The sequence below is a fragment of the Sinocyclocheilus anshuiensis genome, unplaced genomic scaffold (genome assembly GCF_001515605.1).
Source record: "Sinocyclocheilus anshuiensis isolate Anshui unplaced genomic scaffold, SAMN03320099.WGS_v1.1 scaffold1249, whole genome shotgun sequence".
Taxonomy (NCBI): domain Eukaryota; kingdom Metazoa; phylum Chordata; class Actinopteri; order Cypriniformes; family Cyprinidae; genus Sinocyclocheilus; species Sinocyclocheilus anshuiensis.
The window spans coordinates 20,023-37,765 of NW_015549641.1; the positions used below are offsets into that span (position 1 = coordinate 20,023).

Genomic DNA, 17,743 nt, shown 5'->3' on the forward strand with positions numbered 1-17,743 from the left:
GTCTTTGGTTCTTTTAATTGTGATGATTTTGGCTCACATTTAACAAAACCCCACCAATTCACTATCTCAACAAATTAGAATATGGTGACATGCCAATCAGCTAATCAACTCAAAACACCTGCAAAGGTTTCCTGGGCCTTCAAAATGGTCTCTTAGTTTGGTTCACTAGGCTACACAATCATGGGGACGATTGCTGATCTGACAGTTGACCAGAAGACAATCATTGACACCCTTCACAAGGAGGGTAAGCCACAAACATTAATTTGCCCCCGCCCCTGCCCCCCCTCAGCTGTGGGCCCCTATAATCGTCACCGCCTTTCACCCCACTAACGACGGCCCTGATTATATTGTATAAAATAACTAGACTACAAATAGACTGAATAGTCTTCACTGTATAAATTCAATATACACTATTTTACAAAAGTGATTCGGTCAAGGACAGTGAGTGATTTTCTTTCTAATGTTTAATTTACATTAATGACACAAATGGCAATAACAGCAGCTATATTAGGCTGCTTTGAATGAATAGTTCACCCACAAATTTAAGTTATGTTGTTATTGTTCTAAACCTGTTTGAGTTTCCTTCTGTTGTTGAATGCAAACGTATATATTTGGAACAATTCTGGTAACCAAACAGTTTCTGTGTCCCCATGACTTCCATAGAATGAAAAAAAAAACACTATTGGAGTCAACAGGGATCAGAAACTTTCTGGTGGTTACAAATATTCTTCAAAATATTTTATTTTATGTTGAGGAGAACAAATAAATTCATACAGGTTCAGAACAACTTGATGACAATATGATGACAGTATTTTAATTTTTGGGTGAACTATATCCCTTTAAAATCTCATCATATAATGCCAGGATCGCATAATAGCCAACTAGTGCACATGCTTTATCTTTAACTATTAACGTTTATTTAAGACACAAATAACTGTGTTGATGTTTCGGGGAAAAAAAAGTTTCATTCGAGAATTGAGCCAAAGCAATTGAGAAAAACTGTAAAGCACTGAATAAGAAATTATATTGTATAAAATAAATGTATAAATAAACTGAATAGTCTTCACTGTATAAATTCAATATGCATTCATTCTTATTTATTTTACAAAAGTGATTCGGTCAAGGACAGTGAGTGATTTTCTTTCTAATGTTTAATTTACATTAATGACACAAATGGCAATAACAGCAGCTATATTAGGCTGCTTTGAATGAATAGTTCACCCACAAATTTAAGTTATGTTGTTATTGTTCTAAACCTGTTTGAGTTTCCTTCTGTTGTTGAATCCAAACGTATATATTTGGAACAATTCTGGTAACCAAACAGTTTCTGTGTCCCCATGACTTCCATAGAATGAAAAAAAAAACACTATTGGAGTCAACAGGGATCAGAAACTTTCTGGTGGTTACAAATATTCTTCAAAATATTTTATTTTATGTTGAGGAGAACAAATAAATTCATACAGGTTCAGAACAACTTGATGACAATATGATGACAGTATTTTAATTTTTGGGTTAACTATATGCCTTTAAAATCTCATCATATAATGCCAGGATCGCATAATAGCCAACTAGTGCACATGCTTTATCTTTAACTATTAACGTTTATTTAAGACACAAATAACTGTGTTGACGAGGAGATAGGCATTTTGACACATAACTATGTGTATTCGAACGTTTAAACACAAGGCGCGAAAAATAACTCTTTTGTTTAGTCAGGCGCTGTAAGAGCAAGTGCGCTCGCGCGTATCAGAAACCGTCTTAACGCGCGCATTTGCCAAAATGAATTCTGCCCCACTGCTTAATGTCCCTGAACAGATAAATTAGTTTTTAAACCACAATGCTTAAAATGCGTTTAAATGAAAAGCTTACATCATGACGCGCAAAATGAATTTCTCAATCCATAAGCGAATATACTAGGCGTATAGAGTTTGTTAAAACACAGAAATAAATATACAGCTATCAAGCCAATCACGGGCCCCCTCCTTGCTCGGGCCCCGGGGCTTCAGCCCGCCTAGCCCAATGGTTAATGCGGCCCTGACCTGGGCTAAGGAGAAGAAGAACTGGACTGTTGCCCAGTGGTCCAAAGTCCTCTTTTCAGATGAGAGCAAGTTTTGTTAAATGAACTTTTCCACGACATTCTAATTTATTGAGATGCACCTGTATACATTAATTTTAAAAGGTCTTTAATGAATTACTACACAAATTCTCAGTCTACTGCCTAGTGAATGAATGTTCATTATCTCTGCTCCAGATATAGAGACCGGATTCCTCCCTTGGCTGATGGAAGAAGTCACCAATACATTAGAAGAAAAAAAAATGTTCCTGCTGTCTAATACATAACATGGGATTGTCTAGTGAGATCCCTTAGGCAATGATAAGAGTATTTTGGGCATAATTTGGACTTCCTGTTCTTCCACAGTGCTCATTCAAGACAGCACTAACCAAAGATTTGAGTCCTTTCAGATGAAAGAATAAAGTCCTACATGTGATTTCCCATTAGAGGTAAACAGGGACAAACATTAAATCACTTTCACACTATAATTTGTAATATAAAATATAATAGAACACATTATCAGTATTGTATGATTTACATTTAAATGTCAGAAAATCTATATAAATACTACTGTTAAATCTGTTTAAATAATATAAGTGTAATTCTTAGTTCAGGTGAAGAGTTAACCTTATAGTCTGTTTCCATTTCAGGTCATACCAGGAAACAAGAAAAAAAAAGGAAAATATTAAGGAGCATGCATTCTTTATAAAAAAATATAAATAAATGTTCCTATTATTATAATTGCATTATTCATATATTATTTGAAGAATATATATATATATATGTGTGTGTGCCCATTGTTATTTTGAAACTGCTAATGTGATGTAAACTGTCACTATACCGTACAAGAACTGCACTTCAAGAACAACACTGTAGGAGGCGCTGCGGATTCTAAAAATACTGCCCTGACCATCACTCAAATTAATCTTAGCCACATTATTGCTGAAATACAGTTGTACTGTTTGGAAAACTTTTGACCGGCACTCGTTAATATTTAGAGTTTATTTAAAATGTGTAGAAGTGTTGTTATAGTATTTTGAGGAGTATTAAGAGTATATTAATTGTCCTCCTTAAATTTGTCACATAGCACAGAGGATCTGTCTTCAAAACGTTTTCCATGATGCTGTACTATAAAGAGATGCTGTTAGTTTTTGTTACGACTTAACTTTATAAACCACATTTTCAGTGGAATAACTATTTCGTTCTTCCGCCTACCTGTCTCGCCTGGTTCTTTGGCTAAACACCGTAAAGGTGAACTGTTTGACGATCCGCTTCAGCTTTCATTCACTTCGCCTATATACTACTCTATTTTAATCCTGCTTCTCCATTGGTCAACTCCCACCTTTGGCCAAGCCCACTAGGTGAATCGGAGTTTCGCTTCCGTCGGTGGTGCAGCTCTGGCAACACAGATAGAAACAGGCGTGTTGATGTAAATATATCGTTAAGGAAAGACCTCTGAGTCACATCACAGTGTAGCCTACTTACTTATTCAGACCTCAACCGACGTAGGCTAAATGTTTGAATGACCTAATTACTATTGTAGATTATTCAAACATATGAGGTTTCATTACAAAATAAACAAGACATAAAAGATGGATGTACTTGGAGACCTTGAATGGGCAAAAGCTCCATCTGACTCAATAAAAGTTTCTATAGAACTCTCTCTCTCTCTCTCTCTCTCTTAGATTAAGCGATAACCTTTAATAATTCAACAGTTTGCAATAGTCATCTGAATGAAAGTGTTGACAGAGGTTTTCCTCATGTTATGCATGAAATTAGCCAGCAAGGTAAGGAATGCCCCATCCGTTTCATATTGAGATTTTCCTGTAGTAGTCATGTAGGCTAATTGACTGTAATAATGGGTCTCTTTAGTGAATCACTGATCAAATAAACTGTTTATCATTCTTGAGGTTGAAGCCAGCGGGAAACACACACGTTTCATTGTTATTTAAATGAAGTAAATATATGTACTGTACGTATAAGTAAGGCCACACTCTCACCTCTCTGTCAGACAAGCACAATCATATTTTATTTGTATAAATAATAATAATAAACTCATTGCTTAATATAAGAAAGGCCCAAAATGCAGATGAAGTTGTATGAGGATCATATTCTCAACAGAGAGCAAGAGCAGAATCAAGTAGCTTAATGATTTTTTTCCCCCCCAGCTGTCTTAAATAGCACATGAAATTAGAGTTTGTAGGGAACTTAGAGCACAGCCCACATTTTTAAATTTGTGCTCAAGTTCAACATGCACAGGTTGGGTAGAGTGAATGTAAAAAGATGAAGGGAAAACTCTGAGCACTTCCAAGTAACTGACTTGCATTGTCAGCAATGTGATATAAATAAACTCAAAAAAAGTGTGTGTGTGTGTGTGTGTGTGTGTGTGTGTGTGTGATGAGCAATGAAGTAAATATATGTACTGTACGTATAAGTAAGGCCACACTCTCACCTCTCTGTCAGACAAGCACAATCATATTTTATTTGTATAAATAATAATAATAAACTCATTGCTTAATATAAGAAAGGCCCAAAATGCAGATGAAGTGGTATGAGGATCATATTCTCAACAGAGAGCAAGAGCAGAATCAAGTAGCTTAATGATTTTTTCCCCCCCAGCTGTCTTAAATAGCACATGAAATTAGAGTTTGTAGGGAACTTAGAGCACAGCCCACATTTTTAAATTTGTGCTCAAGTTCAACATGCACAGGTTGGGTAGAGTGAATGTAAAAAGATGAAGGGAAAACTCTGAGCACTTCCAAGTAACTGACTTGCATTGTCAGCAATGTGATATAAATAAACTCAAAAAAAGTGTGTGTGTGTGTGTGTGTGTGTGTGTGTGTGTGTGATGAGCAGATACAGTAATGGCTGTAAAAGAGGCTCATCACACACACACACACACTTTTTTGAGTTAAAAATAGAGCATAATCATCTTATTTAATGTAATGTCTCAAATTCCTAAAACTTTGTTTGTTTGTTTATTTAATTCAGATGTAGGGAAATTAGAGCACAGCCCACATTTTTAAATTTGTGCTCAAGTTCAACATGCACAGGTTGGGTAGAGTGAATGTAAAAAGATGAAGGGAAAACTCTGAGCACTTCCAAGTAACTGACTTGCATTGTCAGCAATGTGATATAAATAAACTCAAAAAAAGTGTGTGTGTGTGTGTGTGTGTGTGTGTGTGTGTGTGATGAGCAGATACAGTAATGGCTGTAAAAGAGGCTCATCACACACACACACACACACACACACACACACTTTTTTGAGTTAAAAATAGAGCATAATCATCTTATTTAATGTAATGTCTCAAATTCCTAAAACTTTGTTTGCTTGTTTATTTAATTCAGATTCTTGAACTTGCTCTTAGCACTGTGTATAGGTTCCTGGCAAGAGTGTAAACATAAATATATATGATGTGTGATGTGTTTGTTCACTCGTCAAATGGCTTAATGCCAAATGTGTTTTAAATCAGTAGTTTCTTCAAAGCATGGGCACAGCATTATGTTGCAAATCAATGCTTAAACCAGCAAAACAATACCTTCACAATATATTTAATTTCCCTAAAAAGGACTAGGCCTATATTTGGCTAAAAATATATATTTTAGAGGATGTGATGTCAATAATATTCCCACCTATCTATTGCTCAGTTCCTCTGTCACACTTTCACTTTACTGACAGATAAATAGATCCAAACGCCTGTACCTTTCTTCCAACACTGTTTTTATTTTTAATCTTTCTTTTTCCTTCTTTTTTTTTCTTTCTGTTCTACACAGTGTTGGAATTAAAGTTTGCATGGAAATAATGCCTTCAAATGCAATAAAGAATATATTACAACCAATCAAAATATGTTTACAGTCAATCATATTCATTGATACAAATGTGAGACCTGAGTTTATATCCAACTACTACAACTACAACAAAAGCACACTATCGTACTTGAACACTGCCACTCTGTTTTTTTTACACACTTTATACTATTTCTGAATGTTGCACGTCCGTTAGTTTGCAAGGAACCGGCTCCTATTTTACTTAAATACTGTACATTATTCTGTCTTTGCATTAATTTTTCAAGTGAACTTATGTCAGTCAGCTTGCATGATGTTAAAGGCTTTAAGCCACTTGAGCAGGGCGCCTTATTGATCGTATCCGCCGTTTGTGGGCGTCGCGCCGCAGCGTGTCTGCAACAGGAACTGGAGCCGCTGTCATTCAGCTGAGCGCACAAAGGTGAGCGCACAGTCAGCCATATTCCCACCGCCGGACTCATTTCCTCGGAGGGAGGGGAATCTTCTGCCGAAGCAGGACTGAATCGATTCACTGGCTCTGGTAAGATTTACTCCGATCGACGAAAGACCACGACACAGTCACTGCGTCTATCATTCATGCGTTTCTCTGTACTGACGCCGCCCAGTTCAAAGAGAAATCTCTACAAACAGGTGTTGCGCTGATTATCGCGGCGGGGTATAGCTTATCTTACTACACAGATGGGGCGTTTTACAATCATGAAAAGGAAAATGACAAGCTTCCCATTTTTATAGGTAGGCTATGACTAACGTTACCAGGTGGGCAATAAAAGCTCTATGCAAATTTATGTTTAGATAGTGAGTGACTACGCATGGGAACTGAGAACGGTTTTCAGTTCCATTTAGTAAAAATATCGTTCGGTTCCGTCAACGGTTGTCAGAAGTGCATTCTTCTGACGGAGCGAATGAATCAACCCAGTTAAATACTCCAACAGTGTTTCACAACGTCAATTTTCAGCTAAACGCGGCATTGTAGTTCGAATCCCGAACGAATGACTCTTATGAGCCAGTTACGTTTAGTGAATCCAAAACACACCTACAGCCTTACAAATGTAACCCAGCTCCCAAGTGAATGATTCGTATGAGCCGGTTCCTTTTGAATGAATCAAAAACATTGGCTACAGTCGGTTCTTTTTTTTTAGTGAATCAGTAAATACAGCGCGAGCCGTGAAATGATTCCCGAATTAATGACTCTCATGAACCGGATCTTTTTAGTGCATCAAAACACACCACACGAAAGTCATATGACACATTACTCAACTGTGTGCTAGGCTATTAATTGTGTCATGTCCGACTCAAAATGTGCCAAAAGGCTCAAGGGCACCTCAGTCGTGGTACCTTCAATACCACGACCGAGGTGCCCTTGAGCAAGGCACCGAACCCCTAACTGCTCCCCGGGCGCCGCAGCATAAATGGCTGCCCACTGCTCCGGGTGTGTGTTCACGGTGTGTGTGTGTTCACTGCTGTGTGTGTGCACTTAGGATGAGTTAAATGCAGAGCACTAATTCCTAATATGGGTCACCATACTTGGCCACATGTCACGTCACAAAACTGATAAGCTGCGTAATATCTATAAAATTACAAGTATTAGTTACTGACTGGTTGTTAGATGCATTTTTTTTCTGTCATTTAATTAATATAGGCTATTTGTATAATGAAAACTTATTGTGTAAGCATACAATTTAAAATGTAATGCAATTTGTTTCTGTTTCGTTTGACCTATAGTCTATTTAAAAGTCAAATTTAAATAAAACATCATCATTTAGAGATAAACAGCTTAGGGAAGCAAATGTGACAAAACATTTTTTAGCCTTTCTGTTAGCCTATTGTTAGTGGGAGTGTTAAAGTTGTTCCTAACTTAGTCTGACTCCATATTTGCCCTCATAGACTTTAATACAAACATTTCCAAACCACCATAAATGTCCAAACTGTATGTTCTTCGGCGTCGTCTCATATAGGCTACCCACAATTAGTTTAACGTTTTCTGTGAATATATGTGAGTATCTCGCATGATTCAGTTACCGCTACATGTAATAACCGAATATTTGACTTCATTCCTATCAAGCTTCGGTCTTTGGGAAACAGAGACTGCAGCAAATATTTGTAGAATGGGGTTGGGACTTTAAATTGAAAGGCGGTGTTACCTCTTTTGGGTGAGGCTGTCACAATCTTGAGTTCCAGTTTTTAATCGTGAATCACATGGAGTGCGTCAGGTTTTATTCTCAGCGATGTTTAAATGACAGACAGACTTGTTCGTGAGTCATTCTCACTAGCGCTGCTCAAACGCGTTTCTCCTCTTTCTGCTTCAGATTGAGGCTCCGTGGAAATACACAATATTCCTTGACAGAAGAGATCTACAACAGGATTCAAAATGCCTAAACCTGTAAGTATTTACTGCGTTTTATTTAATTATTGTTAAAGTGTTTACCCGTTTTATGTATAGAAGGTTCAGTATGATTGTTAAGTGTGTTTTTAACTTCTGTTCAGTGTTTTGAAATATTCAGGAGGATTTCTGGTCTAATAAAAGTTTTGTATCGTGACTTTATATTTTAACTTGAAAGTCTGGTTCTTAATTGCTAAACCATAAATCTTCAAACCATAGTTTCTAAATGTTGAAAAGTTGTCTAAACATTTTAACTTTTAAGTTGTATTAGCCAAATGAGGTCAGTTCTCACTAAGTTACTTCGTTCTTAGAGGCACATTTATTTGTTTCGAGGCAGAGTTTATAGGGTTTATGTTTCATTTGCACCTACTTTTGGCTTGTTTATCCTCAACAACATTGTAGTAGGTTAGTAGTGAGACTGTTTGTTTGACTTTTAATGTTTGAAACAAACTCGGTATTGAATGTTATCTGTGTTTGCTTATAAACACTCTTAAAACAGCAAGTGCAGCCTGAAGCATGTTGTCAGTTTGTTTAAGATGGTAACAGGGTTGTCAGGAAGAATACAGAGGAAATGACATCATGATGCTTTCCTCAGAGCTCATTCCTCATTCATCCTTGGCTCTCAGCACTGTCTACTGAAATGCTGAATAGAGATGCTTGTTTTTGGTGCCATGACCCGTGGTGGATTTGAGTTCAAACGAGTCATTTTTCAAGATTTTTCAGTCATTTAGATGCTTTTAAATTGACATAGGCCAGCAATAAAGTACTAATTATCTGATAAAATTATGTAATTTGTAAGTTAAGTTTTTTTTTGTTTCTACACTGAACCCCCCATAAAGGTATTTTGTGGGTTTCTGTTCTCTGTCTTAATATTTTCCCTCCTGTTTCATAGCATGTTTCAGGTGTGTCTAAAATCGTCACTTTCAGCAGCTGAGGGTGTTTCCTCTTAAATCTTTGTTATCGTTTGTTCTGCTGAATAATTGATGACTAGACAATGCCTGTTACGCCCTTTGGTGATACAGCACAAAAGCTCTTTGTGCTGTAATCAATCCTCATGTTCTCTCGGGCTTTAGCTCAAACCAGCTCAATGAAAGACTAACAGTACCATCCAAATCTGAACTTTAGGCAAAAGGCAGTTCTGAGCAAAGATAAGTTAATGTAACTCAAGACATGCAACCCTTAAGTGTTATTCTTTTTTTGTCCCTACTTTTAAAGTACATGTCATCAAGGCTACATTTCAACATGGGCTCCTTTACCTATATATTTAGCAAAAAATGTAGCAATACATACAATTCACTGCAGTTCCCAGCTGAAATCAACACTAGTGGCATAAAAATGCCAACGCCTTTTAATCCTTTTCACACAAATTATGATTACACTGGCAGATTGTCGATTAGATAAAGACTAATTAGTTAAAGTCGCATTTTCTCAGTTCCTTGCCTTGCAAAAGTGGCACGGTTGCTTAACAAATACATTTTTTTCTGTCACATTTGCTTGTGTTAACACTTTTGGTTAGGATTAGCATTTTAGGATTCAATGTAGGTCTTACATTATTTGCTCAATAGAGCATTAACTGTTTAGCACCACTCACTAGACATTTCATTTCCAAACTGCCGCAATGCATACAACAACCAAAGTAATACATATCACTCACTGAACAATTCACTTTGAAAGTGTTGTGAAATGTGCAAGAAGCAACGTAATATAATTTTACAGAAACGTTGCACTTTTCTTTTTTTTTTTCCCAGTGAGCCTGGGTTGCAACATTTGCAGATGATAAGTATAGGTTTTGAATAATTAGATGCTTTCTTTGCTGTTGTTTTGACCCAGCTACTATGTAATTCAGGATCAACTTAAAATAAAGTTAATGGTTTAAGAACTGTAAAAATCTCCTATCTAGATTTCTTTGAGAGTGCAGCATCATGCTAATCGATTGGTCAGAAGCTGACTTGACATGTTGTGTGCAGATCAACAGTAAATGCATGTGTCGGTGATGTTACATATTTCATAAGCAAACAGCTTTTAGTAGTCATTCAGAATTGTAATCACCTTGTAATGTAGATTATTTGGTCTGATGACGCTAATCGGAATCTGAGCTTGGTGACTGTGCTCGATTTCGCCAGTATATTGCAGCCAAAAAAAGTTTGTCGGTCAGCTAAAACCTTTTTGAGAGCAATGCAGAGAAATGGTGAGACTCTATTAAAATGCAGCCTGATGTAGGAGGTGGACCACTGAGAGGATGTTTCTGAAAGAGACCCTTTGTTTTGCCGGGTAAATGGATACCCCACAATCTCCCCCTCTTTGGCGAATTGGATGCCAGTCTTTAAGCTGAACTCTTCACCACTAGATTTCAGATGTACACAGCGGCCCTATGATTCCTTATATATATCAAGATTATGATTATTTATTATTGTTATTATTATTATTTATTAGTGTTTATTTGTAATTGTATATTTGTTTATTTATCCAACCATGAATTTCTGTGTGATTGTGTGCTTACTCTCACAGTGCTGTGTTCAGGAAAGGCTCCAGCAGTCGTCTTTAAGCTTGGTACAGGAAGTTCTTTCCATATAATAATGCTTGTGGCAATGATTATTCACTAGAACTGCTCATAGTCATTCTCTATAAACTGTTATGTTGAGTAGGACTGAGTGAGCAAAAAAGTTATGATGTTTGATCATATTTATAGTGTACATTTATTAATTTAGCACATGCTTTAATCCAAAGCAACTTGAGAATAATACCCAAAAAAATCAATCAATCAAAGTAAGAACAGTAGTAGTGCTTCCATACATTAGAAGAACCAGAGTAAATTTAGCTGTTCTGGTGACGGTTGGGAGTTTGTTTTTCCACTGTCTGTGGAAGTTTTGGGAAATGACCACACTGTGATGGCATTTTCAGGCATGTTGTATTATTATATCAATATTTATGTGCGGTATTTAATGTTAAATAGCTTAAGCTGTTTTTTTCTTTTTTTTTCTTCTACACACAGAAACTGTAATTTCAAATAAAGTTGTCATTGCAAGAAGAATATATTATATTATATGCATTATTATTTTACACACAGAAACTGTAATTTCAAACAAAGTTGTCATTGCAAGAAGAATATTATATTATATTATATTATATATTACTATGACAGCAATTACTGTCTTTCAAATTACATTTTATTTTTTATATTAATTCACCAAGTTCGCTATATGACTTCTTTTCTCCTTTTATATTCCATGGAAGAAATGTGGACTGGTACCATTAAACGATCATAAAAGCAGTCTATGACTTTTATATTTGTTTGGAAAAAATGACAAGTACATTCTTTAAAATTCCCCCTTTTGTATTCCATGGAAGAACGAAAGTCATACAGTGTGAAACAATGTGAGTGTGAGTAAATGATGACAGAATTGTCATTTTGATATGAACCGTTTCTTTGTTTTTGTATTGGTGGAAAGGGTGGAATCTGTGTTGTCTGCTCTGCTTTGGTCTGAACTCTTGTGTGAGTTTCTGTTTTGATAGTTATGAAATTTCATAGTGGGCCATTTGTTTTAAAGCAGTTACATAATTAGAAATGATTATTCTTTCTTACCAGACAACAGACTTCTGTCTTCTTTCTCTGGATGAGAACTACAATGAATACTTTCCAGTATTCAGTAAATAATATATATATATATATATATATTATTATTATTTATTATTTATTTTTTTTGGCTCTCACAAATGATTCCTTGTTCCTTGATTTGAGTCTGTGTTGTCTGTTCACTGTGTTGCCTCTGTTTTATGTTTCTTGGGAAATTGCTTCAAAATGACTCTGTTGTCCCATAAAATGGTGCAAATTTGATTGTAGAGCAGTTTCAGCCTTTTTCTTGTTGACTTAGTCCTTTTAAACATTAACAGTAGAATAGATTGGCATTTCCCCTTTACAAATAGTGGCTGAGGTGCATTGTTCTGTGAAGCCACTCTTGCTGTTTTCCCAGTTTCTTTTAAGCCATGTCTGCTTCAAGAACCACAGTCAGGGTCATCAGCTTGCAAGCATGCTTTTGATTGTCTCATCATTGCAGAATTTTTTATTACCTTTGCTTCTGAAATTGCTTCTATAAAGTGGAAACCATAAAATCCAAAGTTGTAACCATCTTGTAATAGATTACCATTTTCTTCTGAACTGTTTTTGTATTTGGCAACACAAATGTCAACAGTGGTTGCTAATGTAATTTATTTTTCTTTCTTCAGGTAAATGTTCGCGTCACTACGATGGACGCGGAGCTGGAGTTTGCCGTTCAGCCCAGCACAACTGGCAAGCAGCTATTTGACCAGGTCTGCAACAAAACAGCTAGACAAGCAATAGATTAACAAGCATTGGTTAGGGTCGGTGTCCAGTGGTTTCATATAGTTTTCAGAGTGTTAGCTTAAACTTTTAGTGTTTTCTGCCATTTCCCTTAAATTATATTTATTACATGCAAGAAAATGCACTGAAAATATTCTGTCAAAAAAAGATGGCACATTCTGTAATTTTTATTTTCAATTTGTTAAAAAAAAAGTATTTTTCTTTTTTGCCAAAAACACAAAACAGACCTAAAATATGAACATAAACCTTAACATAAAGAGATTAAATAACAGGAACTTTGACTTGGGGGAAAAACTTGTGTGCACATTAAATGACCCAGGTTTCATTTTTTATGTAAGCATTGTCTGATGATTATATATTTTTTCTTTTTTTTTTTTCAAAAGAGCACAGTTGATGAGATACGTGCCCCCACTCTGATGTGTAATGAGATGCATGCAGAAAAATGCAGACTGATTCGCAAATTCTATTCATATTTGCTTTACCTAAATGGGTTCCAGGGATGTCCCTACACTTTATTGTCCCTACACTACACTTTAGATATTTGGCCGAAATTAAAATGTGAAATATATGAAAAAGAGGCAGTTGATTTGACTTAGAAGTTCTGGTTGTGTAACAGTTGTGTACACAATGAATAATTTTAATCCCTCAGTGACATCTTCTCATTCTCTTCCCACAATTCCTTGATCTTAAACAAATCCATGTCCCTCAGCTGAAGCAGAGAGGAAAAAGATTGTAAACAGTTATTCAGAGAAATGTTTTAAGGTAAATCAAGAATTCAAAAGATAAATTTACATTTGGTTTCTTAGTCAAATACTTGTTGCTCAAACGAAAGCAGGAATGCAAAGATAGTACATTGGTTAAACACAAAAAAAGAGCAGGAGGAAAAAATGTTTAAATGTAATCTTATATTGGATTTGAATATAAAATATATGAAACATTAATTTTTAAATAAAGTATTTTCAATGATTTATAATTTTATAAATATGAATTTATATAAATATAAATAATCTTTATTTTTAATAATAGCAACAACCAGTTAAGGACATCACAGAACAAACTCCGACTTCACTGGGCATCCGTCTGTTAGTAGCACCAATGCCTATGACCTAATTTAATTACCGGCTTGGTGACATGGGTTAATCCCCTGCAAATAGAAGGCCCAGAACACAGCGGAAACCTCACAGGAAGCGTTTTTCTTCTTTAAAACAGTATATCCCTTGATGCATGACTCACTGACCATTACACTGATGTGCTCATTGACTGCCACGACTGTGGAAACAGTGAATAAGGGCCGTCCCTCTCTGATCACACTCTAGTTTTCCCATTCGGACCAGAACCCACAGCTGAAGTGGTCTCCACTTGCTCTTAAAGAGCCAGTCATGAACTGTGGATGGCACAATGCATAGATGAGAGGTTTTCACTGAAGCCTCTGGCAGTCCAGCTGTCCATTCTGGCAGGCGCGTGCAAAAAAAAAAAACACTTCAACATCCCATTCTTTTCCAAGTCCAGAGCATTATGTAATGTTCTTATTAAATATATCATAGCAGGGTGTTTAATTTAAATAAAGCTGATGTTACCTAACTTCAGTCTTGAAAACTGGTGCCGTGACCCAGGTCTGGGTGACTCTTGCATTTCTTCTTATTGGGTTGAAGCATACCTACCATATTGTTAAAGCTGGTCATTGGTATTTTTTAATAATAATAATTAAAAAAAAAAAGTATTTTAAATTCTAGGTATTACTCTACTTAGGTTAAATCAATTTTCTCAAATAGCTTTGACAGTGAGGTTAGAGATGCTTATAACCTGTTGAGCTGGTTTACGGCAGTTGTTGTGTCCTTGACACCAGCTTTTTTCTTTTTTTCCTGGGATATCGTATGACTGTGAATGGTCATAAAAAGCAATCAAAGTGCAATAGAAGATCTGATTGGTTAAAGAAAAAAATACTGTTGAAATTTTGTTTTTATCAAACGCAGATCTGTAAAACATTTGTCATGAGTTGGATTCTGTTTAGATTTTCTACCATAATTTGTCCCCTAACTGAAGTGTTCTTCAGTTATGTTCACACAGACGAGAAATACTGTTGTCGGTCCTGTTTGGAGAGCTAAATATTGTTTTGTTTATATAAACACTTTGGTTGGTTACTAGACTGACAAGCTCATTTTATAACCAACAGGAAGACTAATCTAAAAGCATCACACTTGGAAACTAATTGTCTGTCATGTCTGATTGGCATGCGTATGTGCACGTGCTTCAATCAAACTTAAAAAAAACTAACTGAACAGGAAGAAGAAGAAAAAAAAAAAAAACAGGACCCAGAGCATTTGAGACATGAAAGCATCTGGAGAAAATGCAACCTATTAGTATATTTGCACCTAACATTTCCTGCAGTGCAGTTTTGTGTTTCAGAAAGCTACAATTGGCACACATCCTGTTATTTATTAATTTTCGGTGGTTATGCCTACTGAATGTGTGACACTTACTAGATCAGTATATGTTTTATTGTATAAATTGTTTCGTAGTATCACGTAAAGAGGACAGGAGCACCATAGCTCAGTATGTTAGCTAACCATTGGGTTGTGATTCTAACAATAGCTCTTAATCTCTATAAAGTTTTAATGTTAAAATGTACCTCAATTTGTGTCAGATTAGTTGTATGCCATGTTTCAAATGTACACTACCATTCAGAAGTTTGGGGTCAGTGATTTTCTTAATTATAAATGGCATTTTAATGAATATTAAAATAGACAACAGTTATTTTAAATTGTAATAATATTTCACAATTTTGTATCTCATAAGAGCATAAAAAAAAACTTTTGAACAGTGGTGTAAATATAAAAAAAAAACAATATTTTTTGCATGCTTTTGAGATGTCAAACTAAACTCCAGTTGGACCAGCAGGGGATGGCCACTGCATGAGAGCTGCAACATTTGCCAAAACTGTAATAAATACCATCGTGCACAAAGCCTCTGGGGAAATTGTGTACGTGCATGTAGACTCATTGAAATCTAAAGTTTTCCCTTCAGGGCCTCTGGTGCTCATCACCCTCCACCCCTGCAAAAGCTAATGAATGTGATTGAGCTAATGATCTATAGTACTTGATGATGGGAAGAAGGCCAAAATATGTATATTCAGTATTTACTGTGGTATATTCTTTCAATATGGCATTTATTCAGTTTTCATGGAAATGTAACCCTGTGCTCTGTTGTATTTCAAAGCACTAAGAGTCGCAAAGCAGTCAGCAACAGCTTAATAATTCGTTCATCTATTTATTGTGTGCTAAAAGGTGTCTTTTTTTCCCTAACAGGTGGTGAAGACCATCGGGTTACGTGAAATATGGTACTTCGGACTACAGTGTATGGACAGCAAAGGGTACCTTACATGGCTGAAACTTGATAAAAAGGTAATTGTGCATTTAGCAAAATCACAATATTCTGATTTTCTCGAGAGAATGTGTTTTAATGGACCTTAGTAAGGGTTTTCGTTTTCATCCACATAAATACAAAAGTGTCTATCCTAATTACAGTCCAGTACTTTAAGGAAGTACTCTGTCTTCATAAACATATCTGAATAAGTATTTGACATTTTTGATAACATATAGATTATCAAGCATACATTACTCATGCATGACTGTGACAGTCAGTAGGTTGAACATTTGAATTATGTTTCCTCGTTGTTGTCTTTGTACAGCTGATACAATATACTTCACAGGAAAGCGGATTTCCTCATACATGGAAATTACTTACTTTTTGTGAAATTGAATTAAATTTTTCCCCCCCCCGAAATGTTTTAGTCTGTTGATTTTTTAAAATTTTTGTATTCATTATTAGAATAAGGATTAAGCTTTCAAAATGCAAGCATGAGCAACACAGCAGTGTAACTGCAATCGCAGGCCTGCTTAGTCCTTTAATATAAATTGTAAAATGAATATCAGGAATGAACCAGATTTATTATGAACTTTATCGTCATGTAGACTAATTTGAATTACTAATTGATATCGTTTACAATATGAAGAGGATACGTTTACATCCACATGGCAATAAATCTACACCGAAAACCCAAAACTGAACCCAAACCTCAAAGTGTAGCTGTAAACTGTTTAAAGCATCTGTATTTAGTCAGACTTAGACCAGTACTACAAACTGTTATTGATATAGAACTTGAATTGTGCGTAATAAGTTGATATGTGATTTAAGTAAGATTTTATATGACTATGATTTTACTAGCTAGCTATGGTCAATATACAGTGTCATATAAGGACTGTTATTTTAAAAAGGTGTGAAATATTTAAGCAAATGCAGCTCATAAGTGAGATTTTAGCCCACCATAAATCAGGAGCAGTCAAAGAAAAAGGGAGATTTTCAGGAGAAGAAACTTGTTTGGTTTCATTCCACCCTTAAACACTCTCTAAATGAAGAGATGGGAGAGAGAGCACTTCTTTAACCCTTAAACACCCACATTTGATAAAATTGGTTTGTTTAGTGTTGATGGCTGAATGTGCAGTTACTTAATTAAGGAGAAAATAAACTCTGCTCCAACTGTACTCCATTCGGGCTGCCCAATTAATTGAAAAAGCTATTATGTTGATATATGTACTGCATGTTTCAGAGTGAAGCACGGCACTGTGTTCATTTACACACGAGCAGCTCATGATCTGATGTTTTCAGTGTCTCAGAATGGCTCCGCTCACAGTAAATGCTGCTCAGTGTGAACTCCTCTTGGAAGAACGCAACATGGATCAACTGCCTTCCCAAAATTGGAATAAGAAGCTCTTATGAACCAGTCATTGTCAACTAAAGAGAAGCTTTAAGGGCTCTCTGCAGTTTTGCTCCAAAGTAAAAGCTGGCTGGTTTAAAGTTTGAAAATGAACTAAGTAACACACAAAAATAGTGGAATTTTAACTTTATTAACTTTTTATTTTAATAAATGGAATGTTTATTGTATTATTTTAAAGTGAAATATTACAAAGTTTATTTTTGATATTTATGATATTTCTATTTATTGTTATTACAGTCAAATTGATTTTTAATAAACTTTTTATTTTTGCCTAATTGGGCGGCACTACAAACAAGCACAGCAAACCTAGAGCTCTTTTTTTTTTAAATTACAATTTTTTAAATTAGAATAACTGCGATTTTCCATTTCAAAGTTACTTGGGTTAGAAACCCG

General features: G+C 35.6%; 1 protein-coding gene and 1 pseudogene across 2 annotated transcripts in view; both read left to right on the forward strand.

The window, feature by feature from the left end:
• LOC107659872 (radial spoke head protein 3 homolog) overlaps positions 1-2,340 on the forward strand; it is an 11,118-nt pseudogene extending 8,778 nt beyond the window's left edge.
• A 3,849-nt stretch (positions 2,341-6,189) lies between these two features.
• Positions 6,190-17,743, forward strand: part of LOC107659875 (ezrin-like) — a 33,801-nt gene continuing 22,247 nt past the window's right edge. The window contains exons 1-4 of one of the 2 annotated variants that reach the window (XM_016448972.1): positions 6,190-6,377; positions 8,164-8,237; positions 12,462-12,545; positions 15,882-15,977. In XM_016448972.1, the coding sequence (XP_016304458.1) occupies positions 8,226-8,237; positions 12,462-12,545; positions 15,882-15,977 (192 nt within the window). In that variant the 5' untranslated portion in view covers positions 6,190-6,377; positions 8,164-8,225. Of the gene's footprint in view, positions 6,378-8,064; positions 8,238-12,461; positions 12,546-15,881; positions 15,978-17,743 lie in introns of those variants that run through there. The other variant, XM_016448973.1, reaches the window with a different exon arrangement.